The sequence below is a fragment of the Artibeus jamaicensis genome, unplaced genomic scaffold (genome assembly GCF_021234435.1).
Source record: "Artibeus jamaicensis isolate MK-2021 breed Jamaican fruit bat unplaced genomic scaffold, CSHL_Jam_final contig_797, whole genome shotgun sequence".
NCBI lineage: Eukaryota > Metazoa > Chordata > Mammalia > Chiroptera > Phyllostomidae > Artibeus > Artibeus jamaicensis.
The window spans coordinates 29023533-29042990 of NW_026521977.1; the positions used below are offsets into that span (position 1 = coordinate 29023533).

The 19458-nt window shown below is 58.5% G+C and overlaps 1 protein-coding gene across 2 annotated transcripts; it reads right to left on the reverse strand.

Annotated features, from left to right (window-relative positions):
* Nucleotides 1-1437: 1437 nt before the first annotated feature.
* Nucleotides 1438-16702, reverse strand: SPI1 (Spi-1 proto-oncogene). Of its 2 annotated transcripts, none has more exons than XM_037166212.2 (5): nt 16429-16702; nt 13918-14017; nt 3647-3834; nt 2610-2772; nt 1438-2175 (listed from the first exon to the last, which is right to left on the reverse strand). In XM_037166212.2, the coding sequence occupies exons 1-5, from the start codon at nt 16471-16473 to the stop codon at nt 1856-1858; spliced, it is 816 nt and encodes a 271-aa protein (XP_037022107.1). In that variant the 5' UTR covers nt 16474-16702; the 3' UTR covers nt 1438-1855. The 2 variants fall into 2 exon arrangements, with proteins under 2 accessions (XP_037022107.1, XP_037022108.1); XM_037166213.2 differs by having other exon boundaries at nt 13918-14014; nt 16429-16699.
* Between the last annotated feature and the right edge of the window lie 2756 nt (nt 16703-19458).

The following is a 19458-nucleotide window of genomic DNA, read 5'->3' on the forward strand; positions in this document are numbered from 1 at the left end:
ATTCCAGAGAACAAGGGCTCTCCGGGAGAAGGTGGGGCCGAGTTGCTCCTGGCTGGCCCCTGGCCCTTCCCCCACCAGCCCAACATGATGGCCCTGCACCCCCTGGTCCTCGGTGAACCTCGGGGTACCGCGGCCCTGTCCGCATGTCCATCTGACAGGCGGCTGTGGGAGTGTGCTGGGCCCATGGTCCCGAGACAGGAGGATGAAACGCGCATCCTTGCTGCCTGACCTGGGTGATAGTTACGCACACAGACCCCGGCTGCCCGAGTCCTGCCACAGCCACTCCCTCAACCTCCCCATGCCTCAGTTTCCTCATCTGTAGAGTGGGGCTGGTGATAACGGCACCCCGAGCGGGGTTGCTCCGTGAATGAAGTGCTGCGGAAACGCGAGCGGTGCCAGTGTGTGGAAAACGCCGAGTGAGCGCCCAGCCTGGTGGTTTGGCCCCACGTACGGCAGCTCACAGGGCCCTGGGCTGGCGTCCTGCTCCTCCCGGACCTCTGCTCCCCTCTGTCACCCCCCTCTGCCCATCAGGGGCATCAGTTGCTATAAAGAAAAGTGAATTTCAGGCACCACCCTCAAAGCAAGACTGAGTATCAGGAGCGGTGCTGTGTCCCCCGTGGTCAGGAGGAAGAAATGCTTCCAGCACGGGGTGGAAACTTACCATCCCTTTAAACACGACACGCGTTCTCCTCTGCCCTGTGAACCACTTCTCAACCTCATGGCATATCCCTGACCCTTCTTTAAAAGAAGACTGTGCACCACTGACCCTCTCTCGGGGCTTGGGGACGAGTGGGGGTGTCACCCCCCCGAGGCCTAAGGGGGGTGCGGGCCGTCTGCCCAACACGGAAGGCCCAGAATCTGGGGGCTCTGAGGTCTGCGTCTGCTCGGGAAGTTTCCTCGCTCCCGGCTGCCAGCCTCCACTTCTTGCTACTGGGTAGTCAGGAGTGCGGAGCGTGGAGGCTCCCGGCTCGTCTTTTCTGTCCCTTCCCTGCTGTGGCCACGTAACAAATTACGTGACCTCCGAGAGCTTTGGTTCCCCAGTCTATAAAGCAGAACGGTATCAGACTCCACTTCTCCAGGTTTACATGTAACAAATGGCCGGAAGATCCAGTGTCGTTGCCATTCTTATCGTCACCACCCTTGGGGTCATACCCTAAGGATGATCAGTTTAAGCCTCCTGGACATTTTTTGGTAAAAACCTATTTATCAGGTCTAGAGGGCTTTTCGGTGATGCGTTCTTCCCACCAGCTCCAACTCCTGGTCTGTCTCCGTGTCTTCACGTCCCCGGCATCTAAGCACTGGGAGGGTTCTCAGTGAATGCCCGATAGACAAATGAAGAAAGGACAGCTCACCCGGCAGGCGGAGGTTGGGGGGAGTGGGGGTGGGGGGCGAGGGGGCGGACACGGTGCACGAACTGTTTTAAAAGAGACTCTGTGCTGCAGGAGCAGTCACAAGAATAACTTTAATGAGGGTTCCTTGAGGAAGCTAACAGAGAGAGGTGTGAGAAGGGAGAGGTGCTCAACGGCATCATTCCGTGTACACCGGTAGGGCACTTCGAACTCCTGAGGAAGCACCTGGTTGTACTAAAGCACGGCTGACCCCTTCCGGGCGTCCGACACTCTGGCGTCTTTTGGAGCTGTGGTTGGAGTCCCGGTGGAAGGTGGAGCAGGGACAAGGGGGGGGACTCTGAGGAGGAGGAGGAGGGCGTGGGTGGCGAGATGAGGCCTGGGCCGCCACAGTCCTGCCCTGGCCCCTGGGAGCTTCCCTCCCTGTGTCCGGGCCAGGTGAGGGGTTAATGCTATGGCCAGCAGGGAGGCCTTGCAGGCCGGCGGGTCAGGACGCTGGCTCGCTGGGCTCAGTGGGGCGGGTGGCGCCGCTCGGCCAGGCCCCCGCGGCCCAGCACCTCCCCGCTGAACTGGTAGGTGAGCTTCTTCTTGACCTTCTTGACCTCGCCCGTCTTGCCGTAGTTGCGCAGTGCACGGGCCATCTTCTGGTAGGTCATCTTCTTCCGGTTGCCCTTCTGGATGCCCCAGCGGTGCGCCAGCGCCTCCTTGTGCTTGGACGAGAACTGGAAGGTGCCCTTGTCCTTGTCCACCCACCAGATGCTGTCCTTCATGTCGCCGCTGCGGAGCAGGTCGAGCAGGAACTGGTACAAGCGGATCTTCTTCTTGCTGCCTGTGGGCGGGAGCTGGTCAGTGCAGGGCAGGGCCCGTGCCCGCCACCCCAGATGGGGGGCCCTGGGGGTTATCATCAGGGAAGGGCAGCACTGGGGGACATCCACGGGCACCCAAGTCCCCAACCCTATGCCCGGCACACACCCACTCACATGCAGCACAGAGGGGTGCAGACGTGCACACACCCACACACACTCAGCCACCGAGGGGCCTGGGCACACTCACCACTCCCATGCACACATACTCCCAGACACACACGTAGGTCTGGACAGTCATAGATGCTCCCACACATGAACACACGCACCGACCAGTGTTCACACGCACGTGGGTGCATGCACGCACAGCTCTGCGTTGTGGCCGCTGCACCAGCTGGCCCTGGCCGAGTGGGCACAGGGCAGCGACAGGCCCAGAGCAGGGCTGGGCCCGGGCCCCTACCTGTCTCCCCGTGCAGGAGGCCCGGCCCCGGCTCCAGGCTTTCGGCCTCCCCGTCAGACACCTCCAGCGGGGGGCTCTGCCGCTCACCCTCCTCCTCATCCGTGCTGGGCCGGGCCGGAGACAAGGAGGGGTACGGGAGGCACATGCGGGGAAGGTAGGGGACCTGGAAAGAGTGTTGGGGTCAGTGAGGGACGTTCGCGGCTGGGGGCTGCAGGGCCGGGGTCCCGGAGTGAGAGAAGAGGGGCTGCGGAGGGCAGGGAGGTCAGCAGGGCCCAGAGAGATTTGGAAGAAGCTGGGGAAGTTGGAGGTCAGTCCGGTTCCAGGCGGGGTGACCACACACAGGGTACACGCAGGTCTCAGGGATGAGGGGCTGCTGAAGTCCCCCACGCTGGGCCCCCTGTCCCGGGGCCCAGTGGCCCAGGGCCCCTTTTTCTCACACACACAAAGGGAGCGAGTGGACTAGCAATGGCCCAGCGAGAGAAGTGGGGTGAAGAGGGGCCAGCGAGCTGGTACCAACATCAACCCAGAGTGAACGGGCGACGGGGGCGGGAAGGGGCAGTGGAGGTCAGTGAGGGGCAGTAAAGGTCAATGGAGGAATGGAGGTCACTGGCCGGCATTAAGGCTGGTGTGGCTGAGGACAGTCAGTGGGGGGGGGGTCAGTGGGGACAGGGAGGGGCCAGGAGCGGTCAATCCGGGTCAGTGCTCAGTGACTTGGATGGCAGATCCCTCAGGGGCCAGCGAACGAGGGCAGCAGCCAGCAAGGGCCAGGAGGGCCCAGGACAAGGCGGTTGGGGTCGGGTGGATCGGGAGGGGAGGGGGTGGGCTTATCTGGGCTCTGTCCATCTCGGGGCGAGAGGAGATAAGGGTGTGGGGTCATGAGGTCAGTCGGAGGGTCAGGAGGAGCCGTTGGGGCTCCAGCCGCCGTTGGCGCTGTGGGGCAGGAAGCCGGGTTGAGTAAGCGCCTGTGTCAGCTTCCTGTGAAGCCCGGGCCTCACCGCAGGCAGGGGGCTCCGGTGGGCCGGGCTGGCCACACGCACCTGGTGGCCGAGGCCGGCGTGGGTGGGCGCCATGGGGGTGTCCAGCACGTGCATCTGCTCCAGCTCCATGTGGCGGTAGAGCTGCTGCAGCTGCGGGGGCTGCACGCTCTGCAGCTCGGTGAAGTGGTTCTCGGCGAAGCTCTCGAACTCGCTGTGCACGTGGTGCGGGTGGAAGTCCCAGTAATGGTCTGCGGGGCGCAGCCGGGCGGGGCCGGCGGGACACGGTTAGAGCAGCTTACAGACTGAAGAATGCCAGGCCACAGGGGTCAACCACTGCAGGCCAGCCTGGGCTGCCAGTGGACACCAGCCATCCAACCACCCAGCTTGTCAGCTGCCCATCCCTGTGAGACCGACGAGGACCCCGAGCCTGAGAGAGGCTGCACACGCCACGTGCGGTGGCCCGGTCCGAGCCGGGGCCGAGCCGGGCGTCAGGGCTGAGGCAGAGCCTGCACTCTCAGCTGCGTTGCTGGTCTGCCGCCCCTGCAGGCTGTGGAGCCAGTGCCCGAATCCTGGCTCTGCCATTTCATTCCCGTGTGACTGCAGGCACAGGCGTGGGCCTCCCTGGTCTCAATCAACTCGCTTGTAAAATGGGGATAATAATTACCAATGAGTGAAAGCCCAATTTGTGAAAGCCCAAGCCCCAGAGTAGGACCTTGAGGAAGGCCGGTTCCCCGCCGCGCTCGCCCCCAGGGAGGAGCTCCCAGTGGTTCCTGAGCCGACCGGCAGCCCAGCCCACGTCACGGCCTTGTCACGTGGCCACGGTGTGTGACTGCAAAGTCACAGGGCTGACATTCTTCACACACCAGAACTAGCCCAGGCACACGGTGCTGCCCTTTCCATCCATGTCCTTGGGCAGCTGCGTCTGAGTTCCAGGGAGGTTACTGGGGCCCGAGACTTTCCCGGAAACTCCCCCACAGGTGCTTTCAGCGTCTGCGGTGGGTGGATTCGCGTTTGGGGAACGGCCACGTGCCGCCGAGAGCCCTGCCCCGGGGCTTGGGCAGGCCTTCAACGCGGTTCCTCTGGACACCTTTTCCAGGAACAAAAACTGCCACATGTCCGAGCACTTCCTGGGTGCAATTCTGGGTCCTGAAGAAGGTGTGGTGACAAAGCGACCAGAGGGGTGTTCTCCTGTGACCCAGAGGCAGAGTGTAGGAGATGTTTAGCCAGGGCCTCATCTTGGGGACAAGCCAAGGCCCTGCAGGGGACCACCAGCCCCCTGTGTGCTGTGTGCAATGGGGTGCGTGACTGTCTGTCTGTCTCCCTCCTTATTTTTCTCTCCGGCACAAGCATGTACTCACTCACACATCCTTAAGAAACGACATGCAGTTTTTTGGTGCTGTGGTGGCCTTGCCATGTGACCCTGAGCCTCTCCTTTCAAAAGTCAGAGACCCAGCTGGGTGTGACCAATGTCCCCTCCGCATGTGAAACCACGTGACCCCTCAGTCCAGACTCCCGCCTCCGCGCGGCACAGAGGAGAGAGAAACACCTCCTGTGGGAGTCAGGCAGGCCTGGGGTCCGATTCTGCCTCCGTCTTTTTCCACCGTGTGACCTGGGCAGGTCCTGGTTCCCCTCTGTGTAAGTCGAGGCTACCGTGACACCCATCTCCTAGGCCTCTTGTGAGGATTAAATGAGCCTGCCAAGTGCTTAGACTAGAACCTGGCTCAGACCAAGACTCTATAAACATTTACTGTTATCATTATTGCTACGGTTACTATTTTGTCCTAACCAGCCTGCATGAGCCCTTGAGCAAAGAGCAGATTCTCTAATATACGGTTGTTTCCTCTTCTTCCTCCTGCTCCGGTTACCTGGGGTCAGTGGCCCAGAGGAATAGTCTTAGGGCCCCGCCCCCACCACCACTCTGCCCCGGAGGCTGGAGTCTGTGTTTATTCAGGTCCCTGTGCCCACAACGAACATTTCCCAAAGAGTGGGCGAATGAATCCTATTCTCTTAAGAACTCTCTCTGACTGCTCCACCAAATTATCTGCACCTGAAGGGGAGACAAAGCAACTTGTACTTTGTGTGTCTGTCTCATCATGAGTTTGCAAGATGCAGAAACCCCTGCTCTTTGTGGGGACCTGCTCTTTCCTTTACAGATGGGTCCTGGGGGGGCTCTGGGATCTGGCGAGCTGACCCGGGTTCCCCACTGGCCATGAACCCGCCCTGCCGCCCCACTCCTGGCCCTTCCGGTTTCTGCCTTCCCCTGCGGAGCTGAAGCGCCCAGGTCTGTACAGACTGGACGCCCCATCGGTCCTGCCCGCCCAGCACCACCCTCACACCCACTCTGCTTCGGGGTTGGGGGCCCTGAGCGCACTTTCCCTCCTGTTCCCCACCTCTGTTCTTGCTCCACCTGAAGCCCTGGGCTCACTATGGTGGTCCCAGCCTGAGGCCAGCCTTTCCCAAAGTGGGTCACAGAAGGCCTTCCTCCGTCCGAGTCACTTGGGGAGCTGGGGAAGCCTGCAGGTTTGGGGCGGGGAGGGAGACCCCCAGAGTCAGAAGTGCTGCTGAGGAGGCTGGGAAGCTGGAATTCCACAGGGCCCTGAGGGCGTTCCTTTGCTCGCTGAAGTTCTGGAGCCCCGCCCACCGTGACCCTGTGTCCCCTGAACGCTGCAGTGGAGACTCTTGAGCTGTAATTAAGATTTCAAAAGGCCCAACGGAAACCTCGCCTTCACCCTTGATTTGGGTGCTCGAGTGATTATGTAACCCAGGCCGCTGGGTAGGCAGAGGCAGCCCGGCCCGGGGCCTCTGGAGGAGCCCGGCAGGTGGAGGGACTCCCTCCTAGTGCAAAAGTGAGCTCTGCTGGGTTCGTTGGACCTCATTCCCAGGGGACTGTTTGTGAGGGCCTCGCCTGATCCCAGAGTCCCGCCAGGCCCCCCCCCCAGGCCCCCCCCCCCCCCCCCCCAGGCTGTCCTTAGCGCAGTTCTCTGCTCCTGGAAAGAGCACGAGTCCCTTGCACATCTAGAGGGAGCGCTGGGTCACCCTCTCTATTGCCTGTTAGGTACCCAATACAAAGTGAGCATCAGTCGACATTCAGTTAAGTGGTCAGTACAGGTTACCTTTTAGTTTAGTGCGTTTTTAGCACACCAGGCACTGTGCTAAGTGCTTCTTCCACGTCACCCCACTGAATCCTCACTTCAGCTCTGACCAGGTGGTGGGGAGGGGCCCTGATTGTGCTTCCCCTCCTGTTCCCCACCTCTGTTCCAGCTCCACCCAAGACACCCCGCCGGCGCACTCTGGTGGCCCCAGCCTGAGGCCAGCATTTCCCAAAGGGGGTCACAGCAAAACCTCCTCCCAGTGACCTGGGCAGCTGGAGGAGCCTGCAGGTTTGGGGCCCACCAGGTGGCCACCATGCTGGCGTCTTCCTTTTGCACGTGAGGAAACTCTGACTCAAAGAGATCAAGTCCCTCGTCCACAGCCGTCACTGGGAGAGTCGGGGTCCAAACCCGCCATGTACGGCTCTGGGACTGAGCCCTTGCTCCCTACCACCCGCCCCCCAAGGGGCAAGGCTGTTGATGAAAGCTTTGAGTAAGACCCTCAGGGACAGGCTTCACTGACTGCTCTTACCCATCTGCCTGTCTGCCTTCACCCACACCTCATCCATCCTCCATCATCCATTCTTCCATTATCTATCCATCATCCCTCCATCCAAACATCCATCCATCATCCACCAGCCAGCAATTACCCATTCATCTAAACCTCTCATCTCTTCCCTCTAAACCAGCTCCCAACCTGAGACCAAAGTCCTACCCACACATCATATTCTTAATCATTTTTTTGGTGTCACTAATACCTATATGTCACCAGAACAAAAATAAAATGATATGCAAAACAATCCCCCCACACACACAATCCAAGCCCTAACTATCATTCTGTTGGCCTTATCCCCTCAGACCAGAAACCCCAGCCTGAAGCCAGGGCTCCCCCAGGGAAGCAGAAGTGAGAACAAGGCAGTGAGGGAAGAGGAGAGATTAAGAAGCAAGAGCTGAGAAGGAAGCTCAGGAAATCACAGACCACGGGGCTCCCAAAGGCCGGCCTCCTGCAAACGGGCGAGAGATGGAAATGGAGACCCAAAGTGGGAGCTCCTTCTCCTGGGATTGCTGTTGTCTACCCGGGGCCCAGGTATCAGGGCATTAGTTGCTTCCCTTGTTGCAAAGACAAATCTGGCAGGACTTGAGTTTTATTTATTCCACAGGACCTAGCAATGTGCCTGGAATATAAAAGAGGCTTGTGTATACTTATTGGGTGGCTGAGTCAGGGGGAGATGGATGGAGGCTTTGGTGGCTGGAGGGAAGGACAACGGGAAACATAAATTAGTGGGTGATTAATTGGTGTGTGAATAAGTTGGTCGATGGCCGGGGGTATTAGAGAATGAAAGAGTATGGAAAGATGGATGGGTAGAGAGAAGGAGTCATACTTTGGAACTCCATTTCCTTTACCAATCCCATCTCGGAAAGCAAATCCTATCAAGCCCAGTAGGATTGCTATTATCCAAAACCAGAGAATGACACGGTTGATGAGGATGTGGCGAAAGGGGAACCTTTGTGCACTCTTGGTGGGAATGCAAAATGCTGCAGCCGCAGTGGAAAACAGGGTGGTGATTCCTCAAAAAATCAAAAATACAGCTGCCCTATGATCCAGAAACACACCCCGAAACACCAGGAAGCAGGGGCTGGAGAGGCGTCTGCACACCTTTGCGCACGGCGGCATTGCTCCCAGTAGCTGAAAGCGACTGGTGTGCTGGTGGGTGGGTAAACAAAAGGTGGTCTCTGCGTGCGCAGAGCGTCACTGAGCCCGAACAGGAAAGAAATTCTGACTCGTGCCACAGAGGAGCCTTGAGGACATTGTGCTGACTGAAAGAAGCCAGACCCACAAGGACAAAGGCTGTGTGACCCCACCCGCAAGCAGTGCCTCCTAGAGAAACAGAAAGTAGAATGGCAGTCGCCAGGGGCCGTGGGAGGGGTGCGGTGAGTCAGGGTGCCGCGGGGACACAGTGTCGGTCCTACAGGGTGATGGTAACGCCCACACACCAGGGTGAGTGTGCACCAGTGCGAGTGTACGTCCAGCCACCGAATTGCACACTTAAAAACAGCCGGGGGGGGTGGTGGACTTTCTGTTACGTGTATTCATCACAGGTAAGCACAGTCTTCGATCCCTGCCTTGGAAGCCTCCCCCGAATCTATCCACTCCTTCCCGTCTCTATGCCGCCACGTCTGTCCACACAGAACGTGAACACACAGTACGGTGCGTGAAAAAACAGGTGGAGAAAGGCATCAGACTTCATGAGAAAACCTCTGGTAACCAGGAGACCGCAGAGAAATGCTTTCAGATATTTAAGGGAAAAAATGATTTGTAGCCCAGATTTCCATGCACAGCCAAGCTACTATTAATCAAGGGAGAGTGCAGATTAAAGGCACGGGGTACAACAAACGACCACAAAAGCTGACCCCCACCCTTTCTTAGAAAACCGTGCTGATAAGGATGACAAATCCTCACAGCGTAGCACTCAGCGCTCCGAGTGCTCCGCACTCAGTAACCGTCCTCACACACCCTGCGGAGTGGGGGGAAGGCGGAGGAACTGAGAGGGGCCGCATCCTGCCCGCAGTCACCCCGGCGGCAGTGGGAAGTGGGGTGCAGGCCCCCACTGCCTGGTTCCAGAACAAGGGCCCTTCGACCTTCGCTTTTCACTGTTCCCCAGAAATGCGGGGACCAGAACCTACAGGTAAAGTGCGCCGTGTGGCTCAGTTGTCAGAGTCACATGGCCTTAACGGTGGAAAATTCAGACACTGATTTAGCAGAAGTCGCTGTGCAGAGAAAAACAATGCCTGTATGATCTCACTTACATGTGGCATCAGACAAACAAACAAACTTCACAGACACGGAGACCAGATTCGGGGCCACCGGAGCCAGGGGGTGGGGTGGTGGGTGGGGGAATCGGCTGGAGGCGGCGCAAGGCCTAAACTTCCAGTCATAAAATAAGTCAGCCCTGGGACGGAAGGAACAGCATGGTGGCCACAGCCGACACTGCTGCTCGGCAGGTTTAAAAGCTGCTAAGAGAGCGGTAGATCCTGAAAGTTCTCATCACAAGGAAAAAGTTTTTGTAACTACACAGGTGATGGTTATTAATGAAACTGTGGTAATCATTTCACTCTGTGTGTGTGTGTGTGTGTGTGTGTGTGTGTGTGTGTGTATGTGTGGTCATTACACTGTACCCCTTCAATTTATACAGTATTATACGTTAATTAAGAAAACTACCCCTGGCTGGTGTAGCTCAGTGGATTGAGCACAGGCTGCAAACCAAAGGGTGGCCGGTTCAATTCCCAGTCAGGGCACATGCCTGGGTTGTGGGCCAGGTCCCCAGTAGGGGGCACACGAGAGGCAACCACACATTGATGTTTCTCTACCTCTCTTCCCCTCTCTCTAAAAATACATAAATAAAATATTTTTTAAAAAATGCTACTACATAATTATCTTTATATATGTGTGGAGAAGTGTGTGTGTGTGTGTGTGTGTGTGTGTGTGTGTTATAAATAGCTAGAAAGCCAAATTCTCATCTTTCATAGAACAAGTGAATAGATATTGTCTCAAATTTTAAAATTTTGGTCCTGGCTGATATGGCTCAGTGGATTGAGCGCCAGCCTGCAAACCAAAAGCTCACAGGAAATTCCCAGTCAGGACACAGGCCTGGGTTGTGGTCCAGGTCGCCAGCAGGGGGCACAAGAGAGGCAACCACACATTGATGTTTCCCTCCCTCTCTTTCTCCCTCCCTTCTCCTCTCTAAAATAAATAAATAAAATCTTTTAAAAACATTTTTAAGGTGTGCCAGGGCGGGGTGGGGCAGCCACTGGTGCGCAGCCAGAGTTTTTAAAACCTGCCATACCTATTTAGTCAGGGCACTGACCTTTTTCCCTCAGATGATCAAATAAAAAATGACAACAACCAATATAATAATAGCTGTCTGGTGTGAATTAATTTTAAAAAATTCTATATTTTTGTCAGATCAGCAAAACAACAAAACAGATTTTTTTGGCGTGCCACAGAATTTTAGTAATTAGCTATGTGTGCCAGAGAGGAAGAACGCTGAAAATCGCTGCTCTGAGTATTTATTTCAAATGTGCGTGCATTTACACAGCATTGTAATGGGCTGGAAAATCATTTTTACTCTATCTCTGATACGCTATGTATGTCATGAAGAAGTGCCTACGAGTTTAGGTAAGAAATAGCAAATAGCAGAGCAGCGTGACAGCACAATTCCATTTCTCAGGGAACAGACTATGCACATGTTTGTGCAAATGTTTACACACGCAGAGGATTATGTACGAAGAATCAGACGTCTGCCTGCATGGACCAAGGTGCTGTCAGTGAGGAGAGAGATCGGGGTGAGGGAAATATTTTATTTGATACACTGTTGTATTTTTTAAAGTTTTGCAGGAAGTATGTGTTACTTTAATCATTCAACATGAAAGATTTAAAATTTATTTAAAATTTTGCCAACCCCCCCCCAGTTCAGCTCTCTTCATTTTCCCACTCAAATTCCAAGGGCTCCCACGGTTTGCGGGGTAAAATCCACACTCCGGTCCTGGCCTACAGGCCCTGGGGTCTGCCGCCTGCAGGCCGCCCCCACCCCCACCCCTGCTCACAGCCACACGGGCCGCCGCCTGCCTTTGCATGCACGTTCCTTCTCTTCACTCTGACGTCCACCCAACGGCCGCCCCTCATAGGCCCCTGCTGAGCACCCGCACTGAAGCGGCCCCGCAAAGACACTGCACATGACACCCCCCCCTGCTTTTCTTAGGCCTGGTGGTTACGTCTGCCCGTGCGCTCGCTTGCAGTCGCTCTCCCTCACTGGACAAGCAGCGGCCTAACGTGCTCACCACCGAGCCTCCGGCGCCTAGAACTGTGTCCGGTGCCTGGCAGGTAACAGAGGCTGGTTGGTGGGTGTGTGGACAGTAAGTGTTGGGTGGATGGCCCGCTGGCTGGCTGACCTGCCCCGGAGCCCTCTGTGTGTCTCCCTCCCCCACAGCGGCGCGTCTCCCCTGCCCGGAGGACGCAGCAAAGCCACCACGTCGTGTCCTGAACGTTTGCTGGGCCTGGGACCCGAAACATTAGCTCATACACTTCTGGCACCTCCTCACTTAAGTGTCCCAACTCTGCGCAGTATTTTCACGCTGTCAGTTTTTTAGGTGAGGAGCCAGGCACAGAGAGAGCAAGCCCATCTCCAAGGTTACACACTGGGGAGTGATGGAACCAGGCGAGACACAGGTCCCGCCCCAGGGCCTTTGCACTCAGCCTCGCTGCCTGAAAGATACGCCAAGGAACATGCAGGGAAGTGTCTCTTGAGCCTTCAGACGTCACCTTCCAACAGGTACTATTAGGAAGGGCCAGGTCAGGTGCCTGGCGAAAGGGGGCTCAGACACTGGAGGAGTCTCTGAAGATACTGAGGCTTCTCAACCCAAACGGGGCGCTCAGGCACCTAATCAGGAGCCATTCCTAGAGCCCCACCCAGGTGTAAAGGGTAGAGAACACGGGCTTTCTCTAAAGTACCCCCTCCATCAGCCAGCCCCAGCTCCTTTCTAAATATACGAACAGCTCCCCCAGATTGCAGGAGGGAAACCTTAGCCTTCAGTAGACCCAAAAGAAATGCACCCAAACCCAGTGAAACTGAGAGGGGGTCAGGCCGTAGGGGAACCGATCCCTGATGCGGGAAGCAATTCTAGGAGGCCCTGAGCTGTGCCGGAGCCCGAGCAGTCCTGCTGCCTGGAGCCACCAGGGGGCGCTGGTCCTCAGGCCTAGAGGGACCGCGCAGGTCCTGACTGCTAGGTGTGGGCGCTGCGCTCAAACTCCTGCAGAGGGAGCCTCTCTCTGAATTGTCTGGCTTTCCCACAGATAAGATGCACTTCTTGTAGAATGCTAAGTTTAAAAGGATGCAAAAGAGGATGTTTTAAAGTCCTTCAGCCCTGAGGTTCTTTCTGAAAAAGGCCTGTGTGTCCCCTGATGTGGCCTCGAGGTACCCCCACCACTTCCTCCCAAGACACAGCTTCCAGGTACAGTCTTTATGCGCTGCCAGGTGTGAGCTCCAGGTGGAGCTGGTCACAAGCTCTGGCATCCAGACAGGAGAGCCCTAAGTAAGGACTCACGCCCCGCACGTGGCCCCCCGGGGGTGGCTGTGGGCTGAGGCTGCCACAGGAGTGCCTGCAAAATGGAGCTACAGGTGGAACTGGCCCCCAGGTGTGGCCTTTGGCCTTCAGCCTTCGAATGGGAAACCTTGCTCAGCTGTGGCACACAGTGTGCCTCTCCCTCTGGGATCTGGGCTGCCCAGGTCTCAGAGCCCCAGTGAGGACACATTAACTAGACTACATCCATCGCCTTTGTTTGAGGGGTGTCCCCATCAATTGCCAAGACACACGCACAGCCCACCACCCAGGTTCCCAGCACATAATGCCTCGCTCTCCCTAGAAGCTGCTCCAGGATCGGGCTGGGCCTTGGGGTGGGCAGTTACACCCAGACAGAAGGGCCCCTAGCCCAAGCCCCATTCTTGCCTCCCAGCAAATAGAGGCTTCAGCCCCTGCTGAATAAGGGACCCTCAGAGCCGCTCTTTTAGCCCAGCAATTGTCAAATGGGGGTTATCCTGCCCCCCAGGGAACATTTGGTGACGTGGAGACATTCTTGGTTGTCGGGACTGGTGGGCATACTGGCGTCTAGTGGGCAGAAGTACAGGGCACCGTTAAATGTCCCACAGGCACAGGACAAGCCTCATGCCAAAGTTATCTGGCCCCGAATTTCCATAGAGGTTAAGAAACTGCTAGCTCCACCCAGCAGGGAGTGGGCCTGCACCCACACTTCGGGGTAAGGGGGTGACGAGAACAGAGAGGAGGAACTGCGGAGGAAGAGTGCCGGGCCTGGAGCAGATGCACCTGGTCCCCCCGCCCCCCACACACCCAGGTGTGCAACCTCGGCCGGGTCACTTAGCCCCCAAGGCCTGTTTCCTCATCGGTAAAAAGACCACAAAGACTGGACAAGAGGGTAACCGTGGAAGAAGCTGGCCTCGTGCCCTGGCACACTGAGGATGCTGGATAAATGGGAGCTGGGGTGGGGTGTGGGGGAGTTTGGGGTTTAGGGCAGGGAATTCACGTCCCCTGGGAACTAGCTTGAGCCCGTTCTCGGCATTCTAAAAGAGCCCTGGGAGCCTTTTCTTCTTTGTCCTCCCTCCAGACCCCAGGAGCCACTCGGCCCCGGGCCAGACTGGGGCAGTGGGGCGGGGCGAGCCCTGCACTCACCACTGTGGCTTTCTCCATCACTGCTGAGATAGGGGTAATATTCGTGTGTCTGGCGCTGGTACAGGTCTGTGTCGTAGGGAACCAGGTCTTCCGATGGCTGCTGAGAGAGGAGGGTGTCAGGACTCAGACTGTGGCTGGGGCACCCCAGCCAGGTTTGCAACCCCGCACCCCCGTATACTGGGTCCAGACCACCCTCCCAGATCGAACCGCTGTCCTGGGCCTCCCTCCGCTTGGGCCTGGGGGAGGCCACAGGGAGTGGGAGCAGGGGCCCAGGAGAGCAAGAGCCCTGGCTCCTGCAGAAAGGGGGTGACAGGTACCCTGGAGGTCAGAGGTCCGGAGAAAACGGGGGCTGAGGGGAGAGCACAGCCTCCCTACACCCCCACCCCTGCCCCCTTCACATGCGCTGCACACTCACACTCACACTCACCCACATGCCTGAGCCTCAGCCTCACAGACTCGCCCCCTCCTGTTCCGGCTGATGCCCCTGCAGCCCCCAGACGTGCGCACTCCCCGTGACATGCTCACACCCAGTTCTCCTCACACTCACACGTATACACACACACCATAGGTCCACACAGTCACTCAGATTCACACACGTAGCCACACACTTGCCTTCAAGCACATCAAACTCGCCTCTACCTGCATCCTTCCGCGGTCATTCCCATTCCACTTGCACACTTGTCCTCGCAGCACACACTTGTCCTCCTGCCCGAATCCCCACGGTCCCCGCCCCAGCCCCTTGCTCTCTCTCCCAGCCCGCGCCCAGGCCCCAGGCCCGCCTAGGGCCACCTCGCCAACCAAGGGCTACGTGCACTGATGGGGTTTACGGCTCTCACCCAGCTGGGCTCTGGGAGCCATGGGTGGACAGAGCCTGGACCCCCCACTGCCCTCATGCATCTTCCTTCTGACTCCCTCACTGGGGTCCAGCTTTCCCCTTCCCCCTCCCCCTCCCTCCTCGTCCCCCTCCTCCTTTTCCTCCTCGCTCACTGGCACAGGCACAGGGACATGCACACCCAGTCTTCCCAGCAACCATCCGGCCTCTCCCCACCCCAAAGCGTGTGCCCAGGAATTGCACAACCGTCGCTCTGGGCCTCAGGGCTCTGACTGGGGGCCGGGGCTGCCTTGGGGCCCACCCTCCCAGGAGTGCTCAGGGTAGCCCCTGGGCTGGGAGAGGAGCTGAAGGGTGTGGTATGGGAGCCCAAGATGTGCCTCTTGCCCCTCTCTATCTGGAGCTTAGGGATTGAGAGGCAAGGGTCAGGGAGAGATGGCCAAGCTCCTGGGCCTACGGCTTTCTTGAGGCAGAGTTCGCTCTTCCTGGGGCCACCTCCATCACCCCCTGCTTGCCCCACACCTTCTTGGTCCCAGGTGAGGGAAAGGTGGGACCGGGCCAGGTCAGGGCGGGGGCTCAGGCAGCTGGCTAGTGCCATGTCAAGCCGAGCAAGGAAGCCGGGACCCCAGCACTGGGGGTTCAGGCAGGGCAGCCCAGCAGCAGGATGTCAGCCCAAGGTGCCTCCGGGGGCTTGGAGGCCGAACCGGGGTGGGCAGCTGGGCTGGGTGGAGGCGGGGAGCTGCCTCTAGTCCGGGAAAGCTGAATCAGGTGGGCAGGCCCTGCCAAGTTCCTTCCCAACACCCCCCAGGGCTCCCCATCATTGCCGAGTGGGGAAGAGCGAGGAAAAGGTCCCTTTAGAGGAACCCAAGTCTGACACCTGCCTACGGCTGCAACTGCCACCCAGACCCAGAGCAGGGGCAGTGGGCGTCCCCCCCAGCCTGTCGTCCCCGCCTTCCCGGGCCCCTGGTCCCTCTTCACCTCCAACCTCAGCCCCCGTCCTAATTCCCGTCCCACACTCAATCAGACCCTACCCCTGCCCTAATCTCAGCCCCAAGATGTCCCCAACCCCAGCTCCCACCCTCTTCTCCCTTATCCCCAGCCCTCACTGCAGCCCTAGTCTCTGTTCCAGCCCTGGTCCCTGCCCCTGCCTCTTGGGGACCCACGGGCCCAAGGCCCAGACCCTTTGGTCAACAACCACGACCTCTGTGCCAGGCTCCAGGCCAGGCATTGGGGACCCAGACTTGCAGCAGCTTCGGTCCCCAAGGCTCTCAGGCCACAGGCCGAGAGCTCCGGCCGCTGCCTCTTGCTCTCAGAGCTTCACTGTCCTAGGGACCGGCCTCCCCCGTGCCAGTCGCCCCATCGCCTCCTCCAGCACCTCTCCACCGCCACCCTCACTGTCCTTGGCCCAGCACCCTGCCCTGGAGCTCAGGCCTGCCACCCAAGCCCCATCTATAAATAACCGTTCAGGCCCCACCGATCACAGCCCCACCGCGGGCCCAGCCTCAGCCCGCCAGGGCATGCTCTGACGACCCGATGGCCCCCTCGCTGGTTCTCGGGCCAGGAGCTCAAGGGAGGAAACACCAGCTTCCCACTGATAGCAAGCAAGGAGGGATAGCCCCTGGGCCGGCGGGCGGGCGTCCGAGGGCCGCGGGCCGGGCTGGTGGAGGAGTCCCAGTACTCACAGGGGGGACGAGGGGAAACCCTTCCATTTTGCACGCCTGTAACATCCAGCCGAGCTCCGAGCCAGTCAGGTCTCCTGTCTCGGTGGGGGCCAGTGCGGAGCCCCTTGGGATGGGAAGCCCCGTCGGGGGCTGGACGGACTCGGCAGGCGCAGGGCTCAGGCCTGCCCCCTGTGCTCCAGGAGCCCTGCGTGAGCCCCCTCCCTTGACATTGCAGGGCCAGCTCAAGTTCCTGATTTTATCGAAGGGCCTGCCACTGGAAGATAGTCCCCTTGGGGTGACATCACCGCCCCAGCCCGTTTGCATAAATCTCTTGCGCTACAGGAAGTCTCTGGCCCTCTAGAGTAGGCTGGGGCAGGTGGTGCTCCCGGGGCTGGCCTGGGAGGCTGCGGGGCCAAGCCCCCTGCCCAGAGGAGGCTGGGACTGTGAGGGGCTGTGGTGGAGAGGGAGAGCGGGAGGGGGGAAGGCTAGATCTACCACAGCGAGGCCTTTGCTGGCCCCGGCCTGTGCTGAAGCTCTAACCCCTAACCCCACAAGTGCTTACTTCTCCTGAGATCCCCCCCTGTGGCCCGTAGTCACTTCCTTGGGGTCAGAGCTGGTTGGGGTGCCCTCTTGGGGTCCCTACTTTCTGGGGTCAGCCTGGCTGGCTGACAGCTGAGACTGCCAGGCCTGGCTCTTCTCAGGCCTGGGGTTCCCACCCCCCAGGTTCCGCGCAGCCTGGGGCTGGGCTCCGTGGTCCCAGCACAGTGTACTTCCCCTTCCTGCAGCCCAGTCCCTTCCCGTGGGCTTTCTTTCCACCCAAGGAGGCGGCCGGGCTCTTGCACCGCCACCTCTCCCGGCTTCCTGAGCACCACTGCTCCTTCCAGACCACGTTTCTCCGTCCCCGTACCCCTTGCCAAAGCCAGAGTGTCGACCGAGTCTTCCTCGTGCACCAGCCTTTCTCGACTCTCCATTCATTCATCTATCTTTGAAATAACTCGTTTATCTATTTGTCCATCCACCTCTCTACCCATCAAGTCAGCCATACATTCATTTATTTATCAGTTCATCCAACTGTTCCTTCATTCGTTCATTTATCTGCTAGTCCATTCATCCATCCACCCATCTATCTATGTACTTGTCCGTCTAGCCATCTGTATGTTCATGGACCAGCCCATTCATCCATTATTAATCCATCAGTCTATATTTCCTCTGTTTATCTACCGTATACCCAGCTGTCAGTCTGTTCATCCATTAGTCCAGTTACCCAGCCACTCATCCATCCATCTACCGAATCATCCATTCATTTACCTATCTGCCCGTCCATCCGCTCACCCACCTGCTCATTAACTCATTCACCCAACCACTCATGGTTTTTTCATCTGTGCCTCCTGCCAGTATTAATTGAGTCTCAGGCTCTGTGTTGAGTGCTGGGAAAGCAGAAAAGTATTGGCCAAGACCCCCGCCTTCAGAGAGCTCCCGATGTAGTCTGCAGGGCCGCGGGAGGAACGCAGACAAGTTCCGGCCTGCGGGTCTCTGGTGAGCCCCCTCTACTGGGAGCATCTTCTGAAGCGTTCGGTTTCGTCCCCTGTGCAGTCTAACCCATTGCTCTATGTCCCCTTCCCACCAAGACGAGCCCACCTCTTTGCTGCTGGTGGGAGCCCAGCTCTCCAAGTGCTTCTTCACTGACAGCAAAGACCTGGGAGCCACAGGTCTAGGTTCACCATTAAACCACTTCCCCCTTCACTGATATTTTGCATCCATGGGGTCTCTCCAAGGGGTCCAGGTCACAAGTCCCAAAGACACCCTAAGGACCTGACCCGGGTCCCTCCCCGAGAGGAGGGGAGAGGCAGGCCGGGCTGGGAACAGCTCCGTCCCTGCTCGGAACTTCCTTGTCAGGGAGGCAGAGTCCCAGTGACTGGGCGTGTGTGAGGGTGCGTTTACCCCGTGGTGACAGGCCCTGCTGATGTCTTCATTCACGCGTCCGTTCGTGTGTTCATTATTGCCTTGGTTTGGTTTGATGTGTTCATATGCTTATCTGGCCACTAACTCATTCGTGTCATCGCTAACATTTGACGAGGGCCTTCCACACGCTGGGCACGAGCATGGATGAGGCCCCGGGTGTCCGGGAGGCGGGGGCACGAGAGGCCGCTGCTGGGCACATCGCAGAGCCGTCGGTCCGGGCCGCGGGTAGGAAAGCGTGCAGGGGAAGGGCCTCGTCTGCTGAGGGACCAGCCTGAGCAAAGGCGAGGAAGCGGGGAGAGAACAGAGGACCAGTGAGCCGCCGTCTCTGCGGCAAGAAGCAAGACAGGATGGGAAGGCAAAGGGCCTGGAGAGTCAAGCAAAGGAGCCTGGGCTGCATCCAGGGGCGACCGTGGAGTCTTCGCTGGCTGTAGGCAGGGGGCGTGGTGCTCTGCTCTGAGGCAGAGGCAGCAAACCAGGTCAGCGATGTGTTTCTAAGGCCGAAGTCTCAAGGGGCCCAGGAGAAGAAATTCCGTCCTCCCAAGTCTGGCCAAGCCCGACAGGCCTGAGGTAGAAAGCCCCCCAAATGGTCCAGGGCCCAAATCTCTGGAAACGGGCAGAATGAGTCTCACTTTCTGCGCAAGGCACGACCCGTGCCCCTGCACACACCAACAGGTCCTCCCCATCCTCCCTCCTGCTTCCCCTCCCCGCACAGGGCACCGGAGGCCTCTTCCCAGACCTCACATGCCCGGGGACCTGCTGTGATGCAAAGCCTTCAGAACAGTGGGACCCAGATTCGAAGCCGTTTTCCAAGCAGAGCAGGAAGCGTGTGATCACCCAGGACCCCAGAGCTCACGGCTCCTTTGGAAGATGGGGGGTTATTTTCTGAGTGCCCAGCACTGTGCTGGCCTCATGGAGACGGCAGCGAGGATCAGAGAGGAAGGGAAAGAAAAACAAAATCGGAGACAGTGTCAAGGGAGGGAAGTGAGGCAGCGAGGAGGGCGCGGTGTGTGTGCGGCAGAGAAGGAGGCCGCGGGACTGGAGAGGCGATGGGCCCGGCAGCACGGCGAGGAAGCCGGAACAGAGAGGGTC

Excerpts from the sequence above, each read along its gene's own strand:
- SPI1 (XM_037166212.2), bottom strand. The coding sequence starts at position 16,473 with ATGTTACAGGCGTGCAAAATGGAAGGGTTTCCCCTCGTCCCCCCT. Across the intron at positions 3,835-13,917 it reads TGATGGAGAAAGCCACAGTG|ACCATTACTGGGACTTCCAC; the intron begins GTGAGTGCAGGG and ends TGCGCCCCGCAG. Across the intron at positions 2,773-3,646 it reads ACGCCGGCCTCGGCCACCAG|GTCCCCTACCTTCCCCGCAT; the intron begins GTGCGTGTGGCC and ends CACTCTTTCCAG.